The 23271-nt window shown below is 40.1% G+C and overlaps 1 protein-coding gene across 1 annotated transcript in view; it reads left to right on the plus strand.

The window, feature by feature from the left end:
• ANKRD33B (ankyrin repeat domain 33B) overlaps nucleotides 1-23271 on the plus strand; it is a gene marked incomplete at its 5' end in the record, with an annotated part of 42526 nt that overhangs the window by 17902 nt on the left and 1353 nt on the right. Inside the window, 2 exons of the mRNA XM_031058264.1 lie at nucleotides 11149-11278; nucleotides 16777-16917. Coding sequence (XP_030914124.1) covers nucleotides 11149-11278; nucleotides 16777-16917 — 271 coding nt within the window. The remainder of the gene's footprint in view (nucleotides 1-11148; nucleotides 11279-16776; nucleotides 16918-23271) is intronic.

Consider the following 23271-nt stretch of genomic DNA (forward strand, 5'->3'; position numbering starts at 1 on the left):
GTAAAACCAGAAGCATAACTGAGATGAAGGAAATTTTTCATTGCAGAAAGCATAATGTATAGGGCTTTCAAGAGCCTGGACACTTTGACATCCAAAGAACCATTGTCACTTGCAGTAGTTGATGATAAACTGAAGAGGCAAGATAATGAGATCCCATCAGTGGGATCTTTGCTTGATAGAAGTAAAACAGCAATGTTTGGTCCAGGTGGAGAATCCCTTTCATATCTACCAGTAATATTTCAACCTACCTTTGTTTCTGTACATTAGTATTAACCTTGCATTTCCATGAACAACAAGGTTGTTGTTACCATGTTATCCTCTTGTTTGAAAAGAGGATTTTGGCTGTTGCTATGTGATAGCACATCCAGACAGAAGGATATAAGGTGAATCCTATAGGGGAAATACTAATACTCTCATCTGAGACACGTGCCCTTCTGCTGTGCAAGGGCAGCTGGTCCCCTTCTCCTGTCTTTTTTGTCACTGGGGAAGAAAGTTTGCCACATTTTCCTGGTCCATTTGGGTCAATTTCAGGATCAATAAGCTTATTATTAGAAGATCCAAGATCAAGAGGAAGGGTTATTATTAGAAGTGCTAGAGAAAAGGAAGCAATGAGGTTCAAGAGGTGGAGCACAGGATTAGTTGGGAAGAAGGTGCAATGAGGGAGTTACGTTTCCACTGATTCCATTATGAAACTCATTGTCAAATGGCACTGTAATATGGAGACTGGGCTTCTAGTGCTCTTACAGCTTCTTTGGATCAAAGGGTGAGGAAATCGGCTGGCTGTATTTTTTGTGGTATTACTGAATCATACAGCAGGTTGGGTTGGAAGGGAGTTTAAAACTCATCTATTTCCACCTCATTATGCAGCACTGTGTGTAGTGTGTGCTCAGTTCCCCCCTTTGGAGTCATAGGAAGGGTGTACAGTTGCTCTTCTTGGTGAGAACAGGGCCTCTGCAAAGAAGAGATTCCACCCTGATGGGTATTTTACTTTTTTCTTCTGAGGAAAAAAGAGCTTTCATGTTTAAGGCTTTTGTATATTTGGTTTTTGGGTTTTTTAGTTGATTGGGGTTTTGGGGTTTGTTTTTCTCCCCTGTGTCAGATAATCCACTGATGGACAGAATCGCTCCTGGGCTCTTTCATTACAAGGTTTGGGTCTGGTGCGATTTCACAGAAGAACAGTTGCAAAATGAATTTACAGAAGTTGGAGGAAAACTTGGAAAACTTCTTGGGAAGGTCTTTCCTAAACAAAACCACAGTACCTTACTGCCACAAGAGGGTGCTTGCAAGCTCATAACTGATCATTTCAGAGACTTTCACAGTGAAAATGTTCTGGGGCTTTAAAATATTCTTTACAGAAGAGACAGATTAGATACAGTGATAGATTCTGATGGTGTGAAAGGTTGTACATTCATCTTTTGCCCAGTGTCAAGTTAAAATTTATCTTTATGAAGATTTTGTGAGAGGTGTCCTGAAAAAAAACCTATGCATTCAAACACTCTATTAAGCTTCTTGCAACAGATCTCAACTACAACCTGCCTGCATCTGTCAGAACATAACAAAAAGTAAAATGCATCTATTAAACACAGAGAGGAGTTGAATCATATGTTTTAAAGCCAAAGGGAGCTCTTTTTGACAGAGTTATGTCAGTGTACACAATGCATTTCACATGGCTTCTGAGTGCCCTACAAAATGCTTTTTAAATGATGTAAACTCTCCTTTTCATCCTAAGTGTGTATGAAGGTGTACATACATTTAAAGGCAACGAGAGAAGTTGACAGCAGAGTTTGTCAGGCACAGGAGCTGAAGTTCACGTCTATACTTGCTTCTGAATGTTCCCAGAGGTCTTACGTGCTGAGAGAGTGCACTGCATACAGGTCACACCAGGTTTGGTTATGCTGTTCGATGATCCAGCTTTGACTATCACTTTGTTTACCTTTTAGGAGGTTTGTCTTTCTGAAAACAGAGTAAACAAAATGCTTCAGTGATAGGGAAGGCTACAATTTTGACATCAGATTTTGAAGTAATCTGGCCATTGAGAGACTCTCCAAAATGTTTTACATATAATTATATCCACAAGAGGTACAGTTTGAGCTTTATTACAAACAGTCTTTCTTCCAGTGATGCCCAAACCCACTGCAGCTCTGTGCAGCAAATAGCCAAAGCAGCAGGTGATCCCAGCCTCAGGTGTCCTCAGGAGGAAGCAGTCAGCACTTTTCTGCTTTGAATCTTGGTAGCTGGGAACAGCTGTTCCAAGCAAAGCACAATAAGGTACTGCTCATTTAAGCACCCAGAAATACATTATCCTTGTGCACAGAATGGTTTCCAGCCATTGGAAGCCTTTGTGAATGCTGCAGATCAAGCCAGAAATAAAAAGGAAATAAATTAAAATCCACTCACCATTTGCTGTAGCAGGACCCTGATGCTGGCAGGAGTCTGTCCCATTACCTCCCCAGCCCTCTGCAGTTAATGGTTTGAGTTGCTAATGTTCAAAGCACCTTGAAGTAAAGGCATGGGATTTGTGGTGGAAATGCCTTCAGGGCTTATATCAGGACCCCCTCACTAAATAAATTACAGAATCTCGGAATGGTTTGGGTTCAAAGAGACCTTAAAGATCATTTGGTTCCAGCCCCTCTGCAATGGGCAGGGACACCTTACACTAGACCAGATTGCTCAGGGCCCATCCAACGTGGCCTTGAACACTTCCAGAGATGGGGCATCCACAGCTTCTCTGGGCAGCCTGTTCCAGTGCCCCACCACCCTCACAGTACATCATTTACATTCTTTTCTGAAGCCAGACCTCTTGCTTTTTTTAAAGCAGAATGTCTTGTTTAGCACAGATGCCAAAACATAGAGGACTGTGTAAATTTGGCTGCTATGGATCTTGTGTTACTACGACCAACACTGTGAAATCTCAGCACTAACATTTGACAGTAGTAACACTTGTTACTATGTGCAGTACAAACAGGTAAGCTAGGATTAGTAAAGGCTGCATTATTTATCAGGGATCACCACTATTTATTTGTTGTACCCAACATGACAATCTAAATAAAATTAAAATATGAAATTTAATCTGATAAAATTTGTGTTGCTTCCCCTACCATTTTCCCACACTTCTTTCTGTTCTTTGCAGCCAGGCACCTCATAAACAGAGCAGAGAACTCTTTCTCAAAAATGGAATTCTGGGCTGTTTTGCCATGTTACTGAATCCTTATACAACTTCTTTTTATCTTATGTATAATGATGGTAAGCTTCACTAGATGACCTGTCAGTTCATTTGAAGGATATGTTATTTGTATTAAGCAGTATTTCCCTAAAGTTTCCTTACTTAGTTCTTCTCTAAAATTATGCCTTGTTTAGTTCTGCCATGACCAGAGATCTCACATACATTGCAAAGCTTTATTTTGGACTGATTACACACATCAAATATCACTCTGTGGGAAAATGATCCCAGTTTCCTCTCTTTCCATATAAACGTCTTGATTCTGTATATTGCTTTGTTGCATGTAATTCGGCTGTGACTAGCAAAGGAACTTCTTCCTGATGAAATTTCAGATTGATGAGTAGATTCCTAATCCTTTTCCATCCTTAAGAATCCTTAACTTTACTGTCGATGAAAAGTAATACAGTATTTTAACAAAATTGATATTGAGCATGAATGTGTATATCTGCTAACATCTTGAGCAGTTTGTTTGTTTTTTTTTTTTTTAAATATGTGTTAATGGAATCACATTCAATTTCCTAACTCGTGCATCTCAACATTAAAATATGCCCAAGCTAGTTGTGGCTGCTGCTGGTTCTTGTTCACATGTTCAGTTCCAGCTGAGGTTCAGAGGAAAGAGCAACAAAAGATTTTTCACGTGATAACATAGATCCAGTTGCTGCTGTTTCAAGAAGTGTCATCAAGTGTCAGCATAAGTCAGAGGAAAACAGCTGGCAATGCAGCCCAGGCCTCCTGCCACTCAATCAGCACAGCATCCCTTGGCTCATATTTTTTCTGCAGGGTTGTTCCCACTGTTAGATGTAATCCTGAGTATCCTCTGCTTCTGGCCTGCTTCTGCCATGGAAACGATTGTCCAGAGGATGTGATACAGCCAGGAACAAAGCAGCCCTTTTCTCTGGTGATGGGGAGAGGAGGTGCTGGCCACCATGGGCTGCTGGTCAGGTTGTACAGTCCAAAAATGTCTTCTGTGCTTCATCAGCCCTCCAGGCCCCTGGACGTGGTGTGGTGTAGGGTGAGAGGTGCTGGTAGATGCAGCAGATAAAGAAGTGTGAGAGAGAAGTCACCCCCCACAGCTCCTGGAGCATCCCTGGGGTGGAGGATGAGGTGTGGGCCCTCCGGGCACCCAGGTGTTGTCTTACCTGGACTTTGCCTCATGGGAAGATTAGAACTCCCTGCAGGAGCAAGGAGGAAAGAAGGATCACTATTTTTGGTGTAATGCTCCTGTTCTCCTCCCATCAGGCTTCCCATGGGCTGAAGATCATCTCTTCAGCTGTCCTTTCCCCTGGACTTTGGTCAAGAAAGCTGTGTCAAAAGGTAGCCAGATGGCTGGTGTTGGGATATGTGGGGCAGTGCAGGAGCTGGGCACATGTTCCAGCCTCCTGGGGAACAGTGCACAACCCTTAGGTCTCCATCAGCTCATGGAGTTTAGATTTCCTACTGAATTATTTGCTTTTATTATCTTGATATTATTTAAAAAAATAGGGAAGGGTTAATATCTCATAAGCATCTCTCAGAATTGCCATGTATTTCTTATATGTCCCACCCACTGGAATATCTCTGACTACTCAGCATGAATTTATTTGCCTTGTAAGTCCCTTATAGCTCTTAGCAGTTACTTCCAAGGCTTCTGCCAGCTGCTTGCATCATCAGTGATGCTGAAACTAATTCAGATGATGTACATGTTAGTAAATAAGGAAAATCCCACTATTTTTATTACCTTTTCCTGTTGTCTGCTTTATTACACAAGTGGCACGGGTTCTCTTTGTTGTGTAATGCAAGCTTTTGCAGGCGTAGTAAAACGAACTTTCCTGGCACTATTTTTAGAGGTGATCATGGGGATTTGGATTAGAATAGATTAAGTAAGGATTTCTGCAGAGATGATACATATACCTTTCCTTAAAGACATGTGGCCTGGCTGATTGAAGAGGTGTTTATGAAATAAGTGAAGCTGAACACATCCCAAAAATTGGAGCAGAAAAATGATGGGTCATCATCTGTGTGTTCATGGACTAGACTGTGTTTTTATGTAGTGGAGCGTGGTCCATACTGGGAAATGGATCTGTTAATGCTCATAACTCTGCAATGCAAAGGTGGGAATTTTGTGCCTTCAGTATTGAGGCACTGGCAGGGCCAGTGTCATTTGAGCTCTATTTTGGATGTAGGATTAGGCTTTGGGCTACTCTGTTCCTCTGCAGAGCAGGCAGATAGTTTTGCACACTGACACTCCATCCATGCTTGGATGCCCTTTTGTACTTCTCTGATCACTTTCCCTGGCAAAATTAACCTCTCCCCCCTTTCCCCCTCCAGGCTTGTGGAGTTTTGATCAAGCAACCGTTGGACAAAATTTATTTAAATTTCCAGTTCTTTTTTTTTTTTTTTGTCACTTTCCCAATACAAATGTGCATGTGGCTAAGCTGTTGCAGTCCTTTCTTTAAAAGGTCAGCCTAAATTATTTTCTGCAGATAATATTAGGGCTTATGTGCTTGGTGGATTTCTGTAGCACATAAACACCACTGCTTGTGGGATTGATGACCTGAATAATTACCTTGTCTCTGTCACTGTTGAAATAATCAACCCAAACCCAAATACAAAACAAGCTCAAGCCACTTTTGAAAACTTCTCAGATTGCTATTTTTATACTGGAAGGTTTTGTGTATGATACAAAAATTAGTATGTAGCAGATCATGGGGCTCAGTGCTCCATTTTGCTCTGTTTTAATACAACATAAATGTAGAATCTCTGTTAGAGTGAAGTTTCATACAGTTTCAGAGCTTTTAGTGGGGATCAGAATTATCAGAATTACCCTGAAATTATTTTGGGAGATTTGCTTTGAAATACCTGACCTGATTTTAATTTTTTTTCTTTGTACAAGAATTATGGTTATATATTTATATATATAATTCTGTTATTGTATGAGTTTTGTAAAAGACAAAATATTAAACACATGAATTATTATTCAATGAATCAACAAGAAAATGCTTCAACACAACTTTTTATTACTTTATTCCTTTTTATTCTTTCATTTCTACTACTTTTAATATTTTAATAACATATTTTTAACTTACACCTAATTTTCATTGTTGTCCTTGCATGTGACTATGGATTACAATGAATCATTATCTCATTTAATTCAATTACATGTGGTTTTAATCACTACTAGTAAACCAGCCTTGCAGAATTGTCCTTAGTACTTACAGATGCATGCAAAGCAAACTGGACAGTTGTTTATCACCGTGCTTGTGGAGAGCAACGGGTAATATCAATTTAGCCTTTTGCCAGACTCATTTTGTCTGGGGTAATTGGCAAAAAACTATAATAAGCTGTTTTCATTCTCAGCATCTTGGTGGAAAATAAGTTGCCTAAAGAGAACTTTGAAAAAGCTAAATTAATTGCATGCTGTATGTGATTTGCTTGTTATTCAGCTTGAGTTCAGTATTGATCCTTGAGTATTTCTTGTGATCCCTATTATCTGTAATGATCTAGCGTACAAATAGCCCTACATCAGTAATTTTGTCATAATATCTGATTTATAAAATTGTCTCTTGAGATATCCATGACCTCACTTAATCAGACATGTTATTATGTCATTAGCCAACACAGCTGAGCAAAACAGAATTTATTTTCATAGTGGCAGCACTATTCCAGTCCTGCATGAAATCAAAGGCACATGGAGAATTATAATTTTAAAGAGAATCAGAAGGTTCGCTGCTTGAGGAAGGTGTTGCAACATCTGAGTAACTTCAGGTATTCCCATGCCTGTTATGTAAATTTGTGTACTCTGAGAAGAAAATAAGAAAAGTAGTTATACTTTATTTAGAATATATGGAAAACAAGTATTTTGTCTGGGACTGTTTTGTCATATATTCTTAATTTTTCTGACACTTCAAAACAAAGGGGGATCTTTCAAAACTGTGCTGGTTACACAAAAAGTCAGGTATATCATATACTACAGAAAAACTGTGGGGAAGCTCTGTGTAATGCCAAATATTCTCCAGAGAAAAGATAGAGCCCCCAACACCTGGAAGTATTGTGGCTTCTACTAGGAAAAAACCTATTCCTGAGCTGACTTTCCACCTCCCCTTCTGTGGAAAAATGACAGTAAATGTTAATGCAGTTGGTGTGATGGATGGCTCACTCTTTCTTGTTTGTCACTCAGGGCCTGTGCGTGGTATTTGAAAAATGAAATAGGATCAGTTGCAAACCTTGTTTCATATTTTAAGTCTCTTATGCACAGAGGATCTGTTTCATTGGTCTGGAGAATGATGGGCAGCAACCCTGGCCACTGATTGGGAGAGAGCAAGGCAGATAACAGAGTATCCCTGAAAAGCAAGGATGCTGTGCTTGCACCTTGTGACATATGTACAATTACACTAATAATTGATGCTTATTACTATATATGAATGGGAATAGTTTGAGTTTTATTATTATTTAAAATAAGTGGTGTTTGCAGACGTGCAGAAGGGAGAGGGGAAAGGATGCTGTTGAAGGAGAAAAGTCCTTTTAGGCAGAGAATATTCCTTGAAGAATTATCAATCTTTATTTCTCCTAAAGCCTGCACAAGTAGTGGGTACTTCTGAGAATTGATCTTACTGACAAAAATAATGGTAAGATTCAATTTAAAAAATACTTTTTTTTTCCACGTATACTGACCATTTCATAATTGCACTGTGGCCTTTCATATAAGGAGCAGAATAATGGATGCCTTTGTAGAATATTAATGCCATCTCTCTTCTCAGGGTAACCAGATTGTTCAGGTTCAGTATTTTCTAACTGAAACTCATTTATTTTAGATTTTGAAAAGACATTAAGTTCACAGCTGTATTGTCCTGCACACTGCTGTGATAAAGGCTACTGCTTTATTGATCTCTTCAAAAGGCAATTTGCTTTAGGCGATTTTGTATCACTTATTAATTGAGACTGTTGAAGGAGTTTTTAATATATGGAAGTATTTATTGGCACATGAATTTAAAGATTCTAGACTAAGTCACTTTGATAGTGACTGATTTCACATGCTGGCTGATGTGTTTGTACTAGCTTTCAACAAGCAGAATATAGACAGGGTTGGAAATGGATGCAAAGGAAAAAAAATAGGAAAAAGAAAAGCAGCCTGATAACACAAATTATCATTGTATCATTTCACAAGGATTTGGAAAATAACCATCAAATCCAGTAGTTTATTGCAACTTTCATCATAAAGCTACAGCCCCCTGCACCCCCTTTCAGCATCTGACATGTTGGAAGGGCTATGCAAAGGAAAGCAGTCCCTCAGCAAGCAGTCTGTCTCACCCACCTCCCATAGAACTGCAAAAGGGGTGAAAAAAAACCACATCAGCTTTACAGAAGGGATTTGGTTTTATTTTCTCATGCCATAGCTTGTTTTGCTTCTCAACCAGGGACTGCTGGGTGTATGCACCACCGAATATTGGGTTCTCACACTCTTATCTGGCCCACTTCAGATTTGTAAAACTATTCTTCAGGGATGATTTTCTGAGCTACTGCATCATGTAATCCCTCAGAAAGTTCCTACTCTCTCTTGCCTTTCTTTATCCTTTAGTAAGCAGTCTTTGATAGCATCTTTGGAAAATAAACTTCAGAAAATGTTGACACCTAAGTAATCCTTCTGGTTTTTAAACACAGAATGGTGAGTAAGTTTGATTGATTTGAAGATAATTTGTGTCTTGTATCTGCTGAAATCAGAATGCCAGTGTTAGATGTATCTGTCTGTTCCTATCTGTCCACTAAAAGTAGGACAAAATCCCTCCATACTGTAATGGAAAAACCTCTTGCAAAACCCCCCCCCAAAAACCCCCCCAAAACAAAAAAACCCACTAATATTTGTTATTATTTTTTTACTACACTTTAACAATATTTTAACTTTATACTTTTACAAAGACAACAAAAAACCAAACTTATTTTAAGCATCTGGCCACTTTTTTTAGAACAAAAAAATATTCTGTGAAAATATACTGTGAAAATATCCTCCAGATATTGGGTGAAACAGGTTGTTGGTTTTTTTTTTCATTAGAGGTAGAGATAGCTACTTCTAGTTATTCTTACAACCTTTTTGAAACTATCTTCAAAAATGCCATTTTTTCCAGTGAATAATAGAATCTCTTTTCTTATTGTCAAAACCTTTTGGTCTCCAAATAATTGTAAACTTAATTTTCTGCTATCATAAGTAACGGACATTTTACTGAATGACTGCGTGGTGTTTTAAATCTTCACAGCTTTTGGAGTTGTAAAGACCTATATCCTGATCATCAGGTGAAAAATTAAACTATTAAAGAATTGAAATAATGCTCAACCCTTAGAAAATGGACACTGACACATTTTTCTTAAAAGCTAAAGACTATTACATTACAGTAAAACTTGGATTAATCTGTACAATCTCACCAGGAAAGTACATACGTTCAGTAAAAAAAAAAAAAAGCTGAAAATAAATTACTTTTGGCAGAATCCTCTGTACAATTTCTATAGAAGTCTTTGAAGTATTACAGGTGCTTCACAAGGAAATGAAGATGCCCTTTATAAAGCAATGGTAGGTGTTGCTTCATGCTGAGGGCAAGAGTGAATTGAGAACAAAAGAAAGCAGAGTAATTATTTTATTGAGAGATGTAATTGAGAAATAACCTACATAGCCTGTGAAGAGCCTGAAAAGTAGCTATCACTCCTGTATCTCAATGAAGGTGTTTGCCACCTCAGCCAAGAGAACTATCCAGAATGACAGTGAAACAGGACACTGAACGAGTAACTAACTAGTTAAGATGACAATAAATCAGAAGCCATAGCTGTCAGCTCCTGAACATCTCTGTCTTAGCAATGTTCATGGGGGAAAGAAATAAAGAGAATGTACAGGCAAGAGAAAAGTGATGGAGGAGTCAGGGTGGGCCAGTCTGTTTCCATAACCAGGTTCTCCCTGCAAGTCTTTGGTGTGAGTGCATTTCAGGCAGGCAGAGCAAGCAGGCAGTTTGAGATTTGTGTCTCTGCCCCCATCTTTTGGGCAGTCAGATGCTCACACTGAGCTCGGGCTCGCTGAGTGATGCGCTGGCAGCGAGGAGGGAGCGCAGGGAGCGCTGATTGTTCTGCGCCTGCCCTCCCCTACACCCATCAACCCCAGGCTGAACGAGGGCTGCCCAAGATAATCCTGAAGACTGGAGATAATGGCTTTAATCTGAGTGGTCAAGAGAGCAGCCAGGATTAAGCACTGTGGTTCCATTTAATTAATGACAAGTGTATTTTGCAGTATTTTAGGAAAGCTGTCAGTTTGCTGCTGTGGAGTGAAACACTATCTGGGTACCAAGCGTAGTTACAGGGTTTACCTCCTGGCTTGGCTTCCTCCTGGAAATTTTACAGCCTCCAGCTGTCATAAAACACATTAAACAGGACCTCTAAAAGCAATTTAATTTTATTTATGATTATAAAAAAAGGAGGCATAGTTCTAATGGGAAATTTGAATTATTTAACGATAGCAACAGGCAGTATGAACACAACTCCTGCCCACAACTTTCCCTTCATGGAACAAATAGCTGTTTTTCTGAGAATTAATATTCAGAGCAGGTCCAGTTCATCTTACCTGCTGGGTTCATTTTATTATATAATAAAATCAGATTTATTCTCATTTGAGTATAGAGTATATAGCCATATAAGCATAAGCCATTTATAAACAGTTACTTTGCATGTAGCATAATGTAATACCTACTCTCTTAGGTATTTACGAGGAGTATCAAACATTACTTGCCAAAGGGCAGAGATAAAAAGAAGTGTGTGGATCTGAACATTGTGCCTGGAGGTGATCACTAGTTGTGCTGGTACCTTTTCAGTTCTTGAGTCTGGAAGAAAAAAAAAATTAAACAGCTGTCTAGTAAGCTTCTTCAGTGAATTTTTCTCAGTCTGGCAAACCTAAGTCTCTCTTTATATTTTACTTACAGAATGGTCTTATTGTTGCCTGTTACCAAGGTTATGTGGATATTGTAATAGCCTTAGCACAATGCCCACACCTTGATGTGAACTGGCAAGACAACGAGGGGAACACGGCTCTAATTACAGCTGCACAGGCAGGTAAGGCTCTCTGTATTGCCTCTTACATGCAGGGTCTTGGGAGGAGTGTGTGTTTAGGCCACTTTATTTTAGGATTTTTGTTTCAAATCCCTGAAAGAAATTATTCTGTGTAAAATAATTCTGGCTAAGCCCACTTCCAAGGTTTGTCATGATTTTCTTTGAACTAATTAATCTACAATAGTATTTATCCAGCAGATTAAGGGAGCAAAAGCTATATGTTTTTAGTAGATGCCATTAATTATTTAAACTTAAAATAAAGAAAACCTCATCCCAAGTGTGCAGTCTTATAGTGCTTTGTTCCTTTAAGCTGATTTTCCAATGTTTGCTTTGGCGAGCAACAACTGAACACTGTGGACATGTAATGTGCTGCATTAGTGCTTTTCTCCCATACTTGCTGCACCTACCTCAGAGGGTCTGTAGGAATTGATGAGTGTAGGAAAACATATCATCATTAAGAAATACCTTACCTGCTAAGACATCCTTCATCCACTCCACAGCTGAAAAGCAAAAGACCTCAGCAGGATTTAGGATTTGTCAATGATCCTTTTGTAACAGCTGATATCAACATTGACCATGTTAATCCTGATGCAGACTGGAGTTTAGCACAAGCTTTTTCTTTTATCCCACCCAGCATGGTAATGTACAGTGAATAAGTCTTACACTTAGATATAAGAGAAGCTCCTGGGAGAGTTCCTTGCTTCCAGTGTTCAGTTAGAAAACAATCATTTGATTATTTCTGTTTAAACTGAAGGGCTGTGCTTCAATCTTTAAGGGAAAGTTTAGTTTCCTCTAACGAGTGTTAACAGAAGTGCTAAAGCATGTAAATCAGGAAAAATTTCTCCAAGGAAGGATGCCATCACTTTGTAATCTAAAAGCTTTTTCAGGGGCTGCCTAGCTCTGTATCTCTGGTTTCCTTTGCATCCTTCAAGTGCACTCTGCAAAGGCAGTCACTTTCCAAGGCAATGCACAGCTGGCCTTTATCATGTCTGCTGACTGGTGAAGAGTCTGGGATGTTTGTGGGAGCTCATGGGACATAGTCCTCACTCCTGGACACTGGCTGCCTCAAGAGAACAAATTTCCATCAGGGAATATCAATGGGCATTACAAGCCACATCTAAAGATTGGATCAGTTCAGTTTCCATGTCAATTTAGTAATAGTGCCACTGGACATTTCCAGGTAGTACCTAACCTTGCTTTGTGTTGTACCAAAAAGTGAACTCTGTGAAAGTTCCTGCAAGATGGGTCTTGAATACTGGAAGAAAGAACCGTGACCACGTTCATAGCAAAGTCATGAGTACAGTAGCTTTCCAAAGAAGGTGGAAAAGTCCCCAAAACACTAATTTACTTTTATTTATCTGCCTTAATATAAATTTGAGCTAAAAAAGGTTTAACACTGCCTCCTTCTTGACCTTTATAACTCATGCTAATTAGCTCAGAATTAATCCAGTGGGCTGACATTGATTTGACAATCTCTGCCAGTACTTGCTATTGGTCCCAAAAGCAACTGGAAATTACTGTAGTCAACAGAAACTTATACAACCCCCCAGCAACCTGGATGTTTTCCCCTGCTTGTGCTAATCCTGAGCTACAGGGTTTACACCAGTTATTTATTAATTATCACAAGATACTGCTGCAGTGTTAATAGAGATTACTGTGAGGCTAACATTGCAACCAGAGGAATTACAGTGCAATAGATGCTGCTTAATTATTGCTGGATGTTAAGTAGTAACACTGGGCAGTGCATTATGAAGACCTGAAAGCAAAGCTTATACAAGCTTGCCTTTAGTGGAGAATTTATTTGTTGGGGGAGGGGTTAACTTTAGTAAAGTAATCACATTTTTGCAAAATAAATTATTCTGAGATCACTGTTGTTTACACCAAAACTATGGGTTTTCCTGTGGAAAGTCTAATATCAAATCCACCTTATTTCATGTATCTGTGAGATGTATTTGAAGGTTTTGGAAAGTGCTGCCATTTTTGTTACGATCAATTGCCAGGTGGGCCATTGCGTATGGCCAGACCCCAAAGGGGAACTGGATGGGAAAAAATCATGTGGTCTTGAGGAGGAGTTGTTCCTTGTGTATAGATACCAAAACAGATGACAGGGAGGTCTCTTCACTTGTGCTGAGGAGTTTAAAATCCACATTTGCCTGTGCCATTTCATGACTGCCCAGACACGATGCTCAAATATGAGCATCAGCTTGAAATAAATAGGATTAAATTAAAGAGCAACTAGAGTCTCAGAAGATGAATGAATTCAGTTCCTCATATTGCTTTTGATAATTTGAGATTCTTATCCTCCAACAAAAGTATCTAAGGCTGAAGTTTTCTGCATGGGCTGACCAGAGAAAGACGGGTTAGAACAGGTTAGAAGGATTAGTGAAAAACAATTCTGTCTTAACAAGCTTATTAATATAGAAAAACAACCACAAAGTGCTCTGCTTTGTGTGTAAATGTCACATTTGAAAATTGGTCTGTTCCTCTGCTTTCTCTATGTTTCCTATTTCTTATATCCCTTTTCAGAGAGAGCTTGCCTTCCAGAACTGTAAATGCATTGCAGTCTGCAGCAGGTGGTGCCCAGAAATGGATGGCAATGCTATTGAAGCAGAAGCAAAATCATTAAACATCATTACAAGGACAATGCAGAAAAAAAAGGAAGATTGATGCAAACATGCAGTTGAAATAACAAGTGGAAAAGGAAAAGAAGGAAAATTACATTTTTTTTCCTCAGTTCTGCTGCTGATGGGGACATAGCTACATCAGTGTATAGTAATTGGCATGCACTGGTGTTCAGAGGGAGTTGCATTTGCTTACAAAGTATAGATGTTTTATGTTACAGTTTGAGAGCCTTGCTGGGAACACAAAATTGGAAGTTATCCCAGTTTCTGTTTATTAAGAAAGACATGAGAACACAAACACCTTAAGCACCCAGAGGATAAAGCCTTCTGGGTGTCTTTGGTTCCATCCATCTGTGAGGAAGCGTTCACTGCCCACAGGCCAAACACAAGCGTTCTGCAGGTACAATTCCAGAGTGAGATGTTATTGACAAAGGGTCTTCCTTACTATGCAGCTTATCCTTCTGCCTGCATTACACAGATTATTAGGTAATATTGTCATCATTACAGGCCTTTCCTTTGTGGCAGCAATTAAGTGAATTAAGCTATTACAGACATCTGTGCTGATCTCTAAATATGGCTCGCAGGGAAAAGAAGCGAGCCCTTGGCATGCCTGTTCTGGTAGGAAGTAGATCTGGCTTGCAAACAGCAAGAGCCTGCTTTGAATTCAGTATCACCAAACAGGCTGAGCCCAGGCTCGTTTATTTTAGAGCTGCACAGGGCTTTCATAGCAGACTTTACATCACAGGAGGCTCACCCAGTTTATAAATTAGGTACAGGCTGCTCGTTCACGCAGACACAGGACAACCAAAGCAAACTTCATGGCATTAAATCAAAAGTATATGACAGGGTTTGAACTAAAACTTGGCAGCTCTGAGTTTTGCTTTGAATTTGATGTCTGTTTGAACTGGAAATCTGAAGCAAAACCTCAGACGACAGAAGATCCTCTAGATTAAAACTGATTTTCAGGGATCCCTGAGACATAAAACTTCTGTGAATCACAGACTTCTTAATTTTCTTTTATATTTTACTGCTCTTATTTTTTTCTGTCTAATTTGAGGCCATTTCTAGTCCCTTGGAGAGTTTTGGTTAAGAAAGGTCTTTCAGGATTAATTCTTATGATCACCCCAGATTTGCAAAACATTTCTTACTGTAATTATACTTTTGGCAAAGGGAAGAACATCTTTAGTGATGTAATAACTGCTGAAAAATCTTCCATTTTATTATTTCTACTTGTTTCATCTTGTCTCTGGTTTCTGTGGTTAAAAAGCAGGATTTCAAGTGTTCCAAAGCCTTCATGAAGACACATGTTGTACATCACTGAATCAGATCATGTCTTGCAAAACAATTTGGGCACAAAGATTCTCCCAGTAGCAACTGACTCCTTTCTAGGATTTGATTTTATGCCATAGAATCAGCAAAGCTGAATTCTCTGTATTGAGTAAGCAGGACCAGGTCACTTGATCCTGCCATGAACACAGTTCACTTTTGCTTTGTTCAGCTTGCTGTGGTTTGCTGAAACTTTATATTTCATTCTCATCGGATTGCTCAAGGTTCAGGGAGCTTTTTATTTGTTTTTCTCTGTCTCTGGAGTTGCTCATCTGATCTGCATTATCTCTACCTCTGCTCAGGTTTCATGAGAGTCTCCAGTTATGCAGAAAGGTAACAGAGTAAAAAAAAATAGGAGAGAAAGAGTAACACCTGCAACAAAAAATCAATTGGAAAAGACTTTCTTAACTTGCTTTTCAAAATGAATGGAGGACTGTGTTGGTACAAAGTGGCTGCTGAAATGAAATCTATACCAGATGTGATGCTACAGACTTTTAAAATTGTCCTGTATGAATTATAATCTGCTTCAGTAACATTTCTAGATGAATTTGAATGGCATGCATCACAGAATAGTCATCTGGTCTGCAGAGCAAAATGAGAGAATATTTTTACAGCTCTTACTAATTAAATTGTGATTGTTGCAGCTGCCTGACAGACGGCATTATTTTATAGAGCATCAAAGCATCATAAAATGATTGACAAGTGAAGGGAAAACTGTTTTGAATGAGTCATAATGGCCCTAGCTATTCATCTGATAGTCCAATTATAAAGATTTGGTGTCTTAATTGGTCTTCCAACCATTTAGCCAGAGATGTGTTCAGCTCCTCCATATAGCCTTGTAGACACCAGTTATCCTGGCACACAAGGCACATGGATGGCAACAACAGTTGCTTTTAGAAACAGAACTTAAATAATTTATTTTACTACCAAAACTGAACATCAATCCCATTTCCCAACTGCAGGAGAGTAGACAAGTGGCTTTACACTGTCAGATGGAAAAATAAAAATGTGGGATGCTACACAAAATATTCCTTTCTCTTGTATCAGGCCTGGCATGGTTTGAAAGCACTGTTGGCTGGAACAACTATGTGCAGTCATCACTTTTTAATGAAGCAGCATGATTGTAAGGCTCAAATTTACCAGAGGAGGGAAAAAGCTGAACCTTTGCAATAAGTTGCCCCTGGTGATGGGGCATAGGCTGTAGGGATTCCCTCTGCAGTGCTAGTCCCTGGGTAAAAAACTGGGGCCCCTTGCAACCTCAGAGTGACCATTTCTGGTCTTCAATTATTCCCTTACCTTAAACTGACTTTTCAGAAAGGAGAGCAATTTGAGAGAAGGTGGGAACCCTCCTATCCCAATATTCTGGTCAAAGTCAGGGCCACTTAACCCTAAGGCTGATGACAGCATTGAGTGGAAGAGGACACAAAGAAAAGATGTCTTGTTAATTATCTGCATTTTCCAGTTATCAGACCTACAGGAGTAAATTTTTGGTTTGCCCTTGAGACAGCACCTGCATTGTATGACATTTTCTCTGCTTTTTTTGTTTCTTTAAAGGGCACATAACCATCACAAACTATTTGTTGAACTATTTTCCTGGGCTTGATATTGAGAAGAGGAATGCGTTTGGATTCACAGCCCTGATGAAATCTGCAATGCAGGGCCGAACAGAATGTGTGAAAGCCTTGATGATGGCAGGTATGCAAAGTGCTTTTCTTCTTCTTTGTCACTATCTAAAAACTACCAAGAATAAAACTGGTTCTTGGAATGTTTACTCTGTGGTACAGCCTTCCCTGGAAATGGGTGCAGCTTTTAATTAAGCCATAGGCAAGGCAGTAAGGCACGTACTGCGGGAGTTTGCTTGTACAACCTTACCCAGGAGCTCTCCTAGAGCTCTGAGGGTGAGATTGATTGTCTCCAGGAGAGTCTGGGGAGCAGGATCACCAAAATTTGTAGAACAGGAGTTGATGAAATCCATGACACGAGTGGGAAAGACATGCCGGTCGCTGGCTGCTGTCTCTGTGTGTGGCAGACACTGCAAGGGTGAGATCGCAGCCTGACTTCCATTTATGCCTTAACTGTGCTGGGGACTGGAAAGCTTTGAGGGCTCCAGCTCCTGTTGGAGTGTTGTGTTTAGGGGCCACATCCCACCAGGGAACACTGGTGGGAAATCTGGTCACTTACTTTTTTGTTAATGCCTCTGCAGCTCTGAGTTTGGTCTCCAGGTTTATGAGCAAGGGGGCACCACCATGTCTGTGTCTGCTGCAAGAGGGAGCTGTGGCACAAGGAGGGAGCAGGTCTCTCTCTGCCCACCTGTCTCTCTTCACGTCTGAGAGCAAGAATTATGTTTCTTGCTTTTGGGTCTTGTCTGCTGTTGAATTTCTGGCTGTGTTGCATTGCAAGGTGAAGGGAGAGGAGAATCAGAAGGCCCCTTGAGGGGCACCAGCCTCTACAAGAGCGGTCCTAACATACAGCATTTTTAAGCCACAATATTGTATGGGTTTTTTAATATGAAGTAATTGGTATATGAACTGTTAGATAACAATTAAATAACTAGCTTATATTACTATATATACTTGTTTGTCAGCTGCAAATATGAAAACACAAATTAAATATGTGGAAATAATAACAAATGACATGTGAATATTGTTACTGTCTAGATCAAGAGTCCTACAGGTCCATCTCATCGAGAGAGATCTTGAATAAGGAGTTCATTTCAGTGATTTTGCTGTCACAAGAGTCTAGCCCTTCATAATCAGAGTATTTTAAGTCACATGATTTTATCGAGCATAGTGATATTACTATCCTTCATTCCATAATATCCAGTTTCTAGACATTGATATGACACAGAAAACATGATGTGGTAACTGGTATGTTATTTTCTGCTAGGTTCTGTAGCCTCTTGCTCTGGAAAAAAGGCTTAGGAACTGGATAATTCATTTAAAATTTTTATAACAGAAAATTATGAAACTGTCAGAGCTCGAACACCGCTAGAAACAGATGCACTTTCTGGACTCACACATACATCTTGCAGATGCTAGTTCAGAATTTTCCAGTGAGTGTTATAAATCATCACTTAAAATGAAACTTCAATCCTATGATTTTCTGACTTGTCAAATTTGCCTTATGGTGTCATGACCTATCATTATCACTAGAGATCTGAGGGAAGCTTGTTCTTTCTGTTTGGGTCACTAGAAGCTGTTTCACAACCCTTCATCTATGCAAATAACCCAGTACTTGTTATTCTGATTCTTATACTAAAATATTATCAAAGTTCACTTCTGTGGTTGCTGCCTCTGGCATCTGAATAGCCATTTCTTGTTTCCATGATTCATAAAAAAACCCCAAATACTGGGGAGAACAAATCTTTAGACAGACAGAAAATGGCTTTTTTTTTATCCTCCATCTTGAGTTTGCCTACAGAAAGCTTTATCAGCCTGGTTTTGCATCAGAGATAGAGAGGGTACCAAAGGTCATCCACCAACTAAAGATATGGCAAGTTAATATACTTTTGATTTTCTTAATTGCAGTTTTGGTGAGTACTTGCAGTTCCTCACATTTTCAGCTCAAATTAGGGGCCACAAAGGAAGTGCAGTAAATTGCCTGCTCCCATTTTAGTATCTGAGTATTTTTTAGCACTGCACAGTCTGGTGAAACAGAGGGAGGGAAGGAGGGAAATTCTCATTCAGAATGGATTTTAGAAGTAGTTTGGGATTGAAGGGACACTGAGTGGGTGCCAACAATTAAGTACTAGTGAGCGGCAGAAGGTAAAAGAAGTTATTAAAAGATTTGGTGAAAGAATCAATTTCACAAATAAAGCAGTAAAATTTGATATTAAAATGTAAAAATGCATGGCAGCATAGAGGGGAAACACCCATAATCAGCTGTGGGTCTCCTTGCACAGCTACAAAGCATTTATGTGTGTTTAGAAAAGAGTTACAGCCAGGAGGTTTTTAAACCTGGTATCCATCCAGTGGCTTGGGTAAGACCTCTGCTGATGGCAATGCAGGAGGTCAGCAAAGCAAAATAACTCACCTTCCTAGCTGCCTTAGCATGGATTCAGCACAGTCAGATGGGGAAAGAGGTAACAGCAATGTGTGACAGATGGTCGGGGCTGGATTGCCAAAGTGACTGCTCTTTCTGAAATTTGAGTTCGTGGAGGGGGGCCAAGGTCAATCACTACAAGATTAAGGCACTCTGAGACACTTGGCCATAGCGTTGCTGTTTCAGAGGGAGCCTTTGGAACATGTGAATTTGCTGTTTGTGAGCGCACAGCGGGTGAGGGGGGCCCGCTCTCCCGCCGGCAGTTTGTCACAGGCTGCTGCGCTGCCAGCACCGCGCCACTGCCAGCGCTCATCAGGGGAGCCAGCCAGAAATGCTGGTTGCTATTCACGTGTCAAGCCCTGCTGTAATCTCCAGTCTAAACTCAGTGCTGCTTTAGTAATGCTGTCAGAGTGGCCCTGGATCTGGAGACTGGACTTTAAACACCACCCAAAAAACAGGATGTCAACAGACACCTGAGCCTCCTCAGCCCCATCTTTAAACTCAAGATGCCAGTTCTGCATCTCAAAAGGATGTGAAGTCTTAATAAAATAGGATATTTATATCCTAAAGGAGCATGTGTGTTCAATTGTGCTGAAAATGATCTTCAGGGAAACTTCTAGGAAAAGCAAGGGAAGTGGCAAGTGCAGCATTCCTGAAAGAAAACTTGTAAGCTATAGTTACACTGAAATGACAATTAGTTCAATAAGACTGCTGTCGCATTTACAAAGGGACATGACTACTCATGTATATTCCAGATAAGGCATTCTGCTGAATGACAAGTTTGTTCAGGAATGTATCCTGATTTGCACAGAAAAATCAATAAAACTATGGTGAATAACACCTTAGAAGAGATTTTATGATACCAGGTACAAAGTCAGCATTGATTTCTGTTGGTAGGTTGGGATTTCAATACTCTGTAGTATTGTTTTCTGAGACAGAGTTTCCAAAACACCTGGGCATCCATCTGCCAGAAAGAATGGGCTTCTCCTCAGACAAAGGTGAGCCAAGGGTGACAGCACCAGCCTCATCAACAAAGGTGCTCCTTTAAGGAACGTGGCAGGGCTGGTGTCAATAACCTGGATCAGGCAGCACTGCAGTGGTTGCCAGGCAAGTCCATGATGACAAGGGCAAGTTCACAGAGAAAAGGTAGGTCTGAGGCAAAACAAGAAATTAAGTCTGTGGGTCGGGGTCCAGGCCAGCAGGGCACAGGCATAGCCCAGACAAGGACCAGAGCTGAGTGCAGCCCCCAAGCAAAGGTGGGGAGCTCCCAGTGAGCACTTTCTCACACTATTCTTTTTGAACTACTCTGCTCCAAATTCTCACAGCTGCACTATATCAGAACTAAAATGACTTTTTCTTGAAGGTAATGGTAAACAGCTGTCCAGACCTCTTGCTTGTTTACAAGCTGATAATTAAATTTTTTATTTGAAGACAATTCCTTTAGCTGCTGTTCTTCCTATATTAATTCCTTGCCTGTTATATGTTACATCAAGGAAACAACTTCCATATAATTTGCCACAGTCACAGTAAGCTCTTTTGGGAAGGAGTTCAGATTCAGGCAAGTGTTAAGAAGGGACCCAGGAAAGAGGCTAGCATGAGATGAGAGAAATTCAAAGCTAGGAAGTTTGGGTAGGGAGGTTCATAAACAGGTTAGTGGAGCAGGAGGTATGTGTTGGTATGTCTTCTTCCCTCTTCTCACTGATTTATCTGTCATGTCTGCAGTCATAAACTTCATCAAACCATTCTGCCTCTGAGACCTTGCAATCCTTTCTTCAAATCCATAGCTTGTGAACTCTTTGATTTGATTCCTTCCTTGTCTTTGGCTCCTTTCTGCCTTCCAATCCGGGTCCAACGCTTGACTCCCTGCAGTGCCCTGGTGCTCTCTCTCTGAGTGTCCTTTCTGCAAATTTAACTTAAATTACATTTAAACTGTTACCAGCAATTTTGCTTAGGGTGTCTCCTTCCACGTCCATTCTTGATCTATGTCTCCAGCATCTTCTCTTTAGGGATTTTCTCATAGACTTGGGAACTAACTTAATAAAGCTGAGGTTTTTACCACTTTCCCCATCCTCTCTTTTTTCTTTGTCTTCCTATAATGACAAAACATCCTTTGTGGGAAAGGTTTTAGTGAAGCCACCACAAACTGGTTTGTGGTTGCTTTTCCTTATATCAAGTCCTCCTTATTGCAGTTTGAAATGCTGTCTCCAAGATAATCCAGGTGGAAAAAAAAATTATTATTATTCTCTGTACCAGTATTCTGGTAACAGTCTCATTACCAGTATTCTCTCTTCCTTTCCTCAGATCTCTAGACATCTCCTTCTTGCAAAGCAATGGGATAGACTGTCACTTTTGTGACAGGATCTGTGTAGGTCAGTTTTCTGTTGGCTGTTTGAAAATGGCCCTTCATCTGGTAAAGAAGCCCTTCAATTAATCAATGTTCTTTGTATCCCAGCTTTAAACTTTTTCAAGAAACCCAGAAACTGTCTGCAGGGACAGAGATATGAGTAAACCATGACTAAATGTTGCAGAGCTCAGTATGTTGAAGGCAGCTGGGCAAAGTGCCCGTGCCTGTCCCAGGGAACAGATCTGCTGAACAGTCTGCAGACTGGAGCGTGCAAAGCTCCCTCTGAGATCAAAGTTCAAAGGCAGAGTATAAACCAAAGGATTTTCAGTTTAAGAACCTGTCTGCCTGAGTATTCCCTCATTCTCTCATTGATTTCATTCATTCACCTTCATACCCATGTACTGTAGAGCATCAAGATGTGTGTGCCCAGGTGGTGTGCCCAGGATCACTTGGATGCAAAGCACAGGATATGGTGCCAGTTGTCAAGTCCTTGACACGTCTCTGAGATTCTTTTTAATTGGTGCCATCAAGCCAATTTTTTGACAGGTCTTTTGTATCCTTTAGCATTCACCAGCTGTAATCTGCTGGCTATTTGCAACAGTGTTCTGGTAAGTTCAGCTTCCAGAACCACTTGCTGCTGTTCATTGTTCTGCAGCCATTCTTCCACAGGTGCACTTTGAATTGAGCTTTCTATGTCCTTTACAAAGCTCTTTTCCATCAGCAGGACTGGGCACATGTCACCCTCATGGACAAATGCCCTCAGCCCCACCCTGATATCGTGGGAGGGCTTCCTTGCAATTTTCTGGTTGCCAAGGAATGTGGGTATGATACTAAGGAAGTTGTAAAGGATACCATAGGGCAGACTGGGATGCCTGCTTCTCGTGATACTCTTGTATCCTCTTTTCAAACACCCGGGTGCCCCAGGAGAGAAGAGTGTAACTCCACTTGAAAACAAAAGAGTGAAGAACAAGGGCAAAATCCAATGTGTGGAGTCTTATAGGAAGATGGAGAGATCAAAAGAAATGCAAAGATGGAAAAGGATGCAGAAATATGTGAGAAAAAAAAAAGAACGGTGATGGGAACAGATGTCAGAATTGGAGAGATAAAGATCATAAACTGGGAATGGGAGAAGGATAGGCCACTTGAAATAATTTCCTTCCAGGTCAAAACACTTCAAATGTCTAAGCCTCTGCTGTGTAGCCTGTATCCCAGCTGCCTTTTATGGCCAGTCCGCTTAGCATAACAGAATGTTTTGGCTAACAATTATTTCATTTCCTTAGGGCTGGGAATCTCAGGTAGATGAGAACAGCTGTTCTGGGTTCAGACTGAAGGTCCATCTCACCCATTACCCACTCTGATGTTTATGGAAACTTTCCTTATATTTGATCACCCTTGTTACCATCTTCTCAACATTTCCAATTCTATAGGGTCATTCCAGGCATAAGATAACATTAATTGCATGGTTTTTTGCTTTCTTTTTTCCCCATTTTTAATGGAGATACTTTTAAAGAAATTAATTGTATTTTATTTGCTGTTTTTACCCCTAGTGAGCAGTGAGTGGATATTTTCATGGAACTTGTGTTCACTAGCCTAAGACCTTTCTTCCAAGTGGAAGTAACCAGTAAAATGTCCACTATTCAATGTGGGGAAGGATTTATTTGTAG

Source organism: Geospiza fortis, unplaced genomic scaffold, assembly GCF_000277835.1.
Source record: "Geospiza fortis unplaced genomic scaffold, GeoFor_1.0 scaffold281, whole genome shotgun sequence".
NCBI lineage: Eukaryota > Metazoa > Chordata > Aves > Passeriformes > Thraupidae > Geospiza > Geospiza fortis.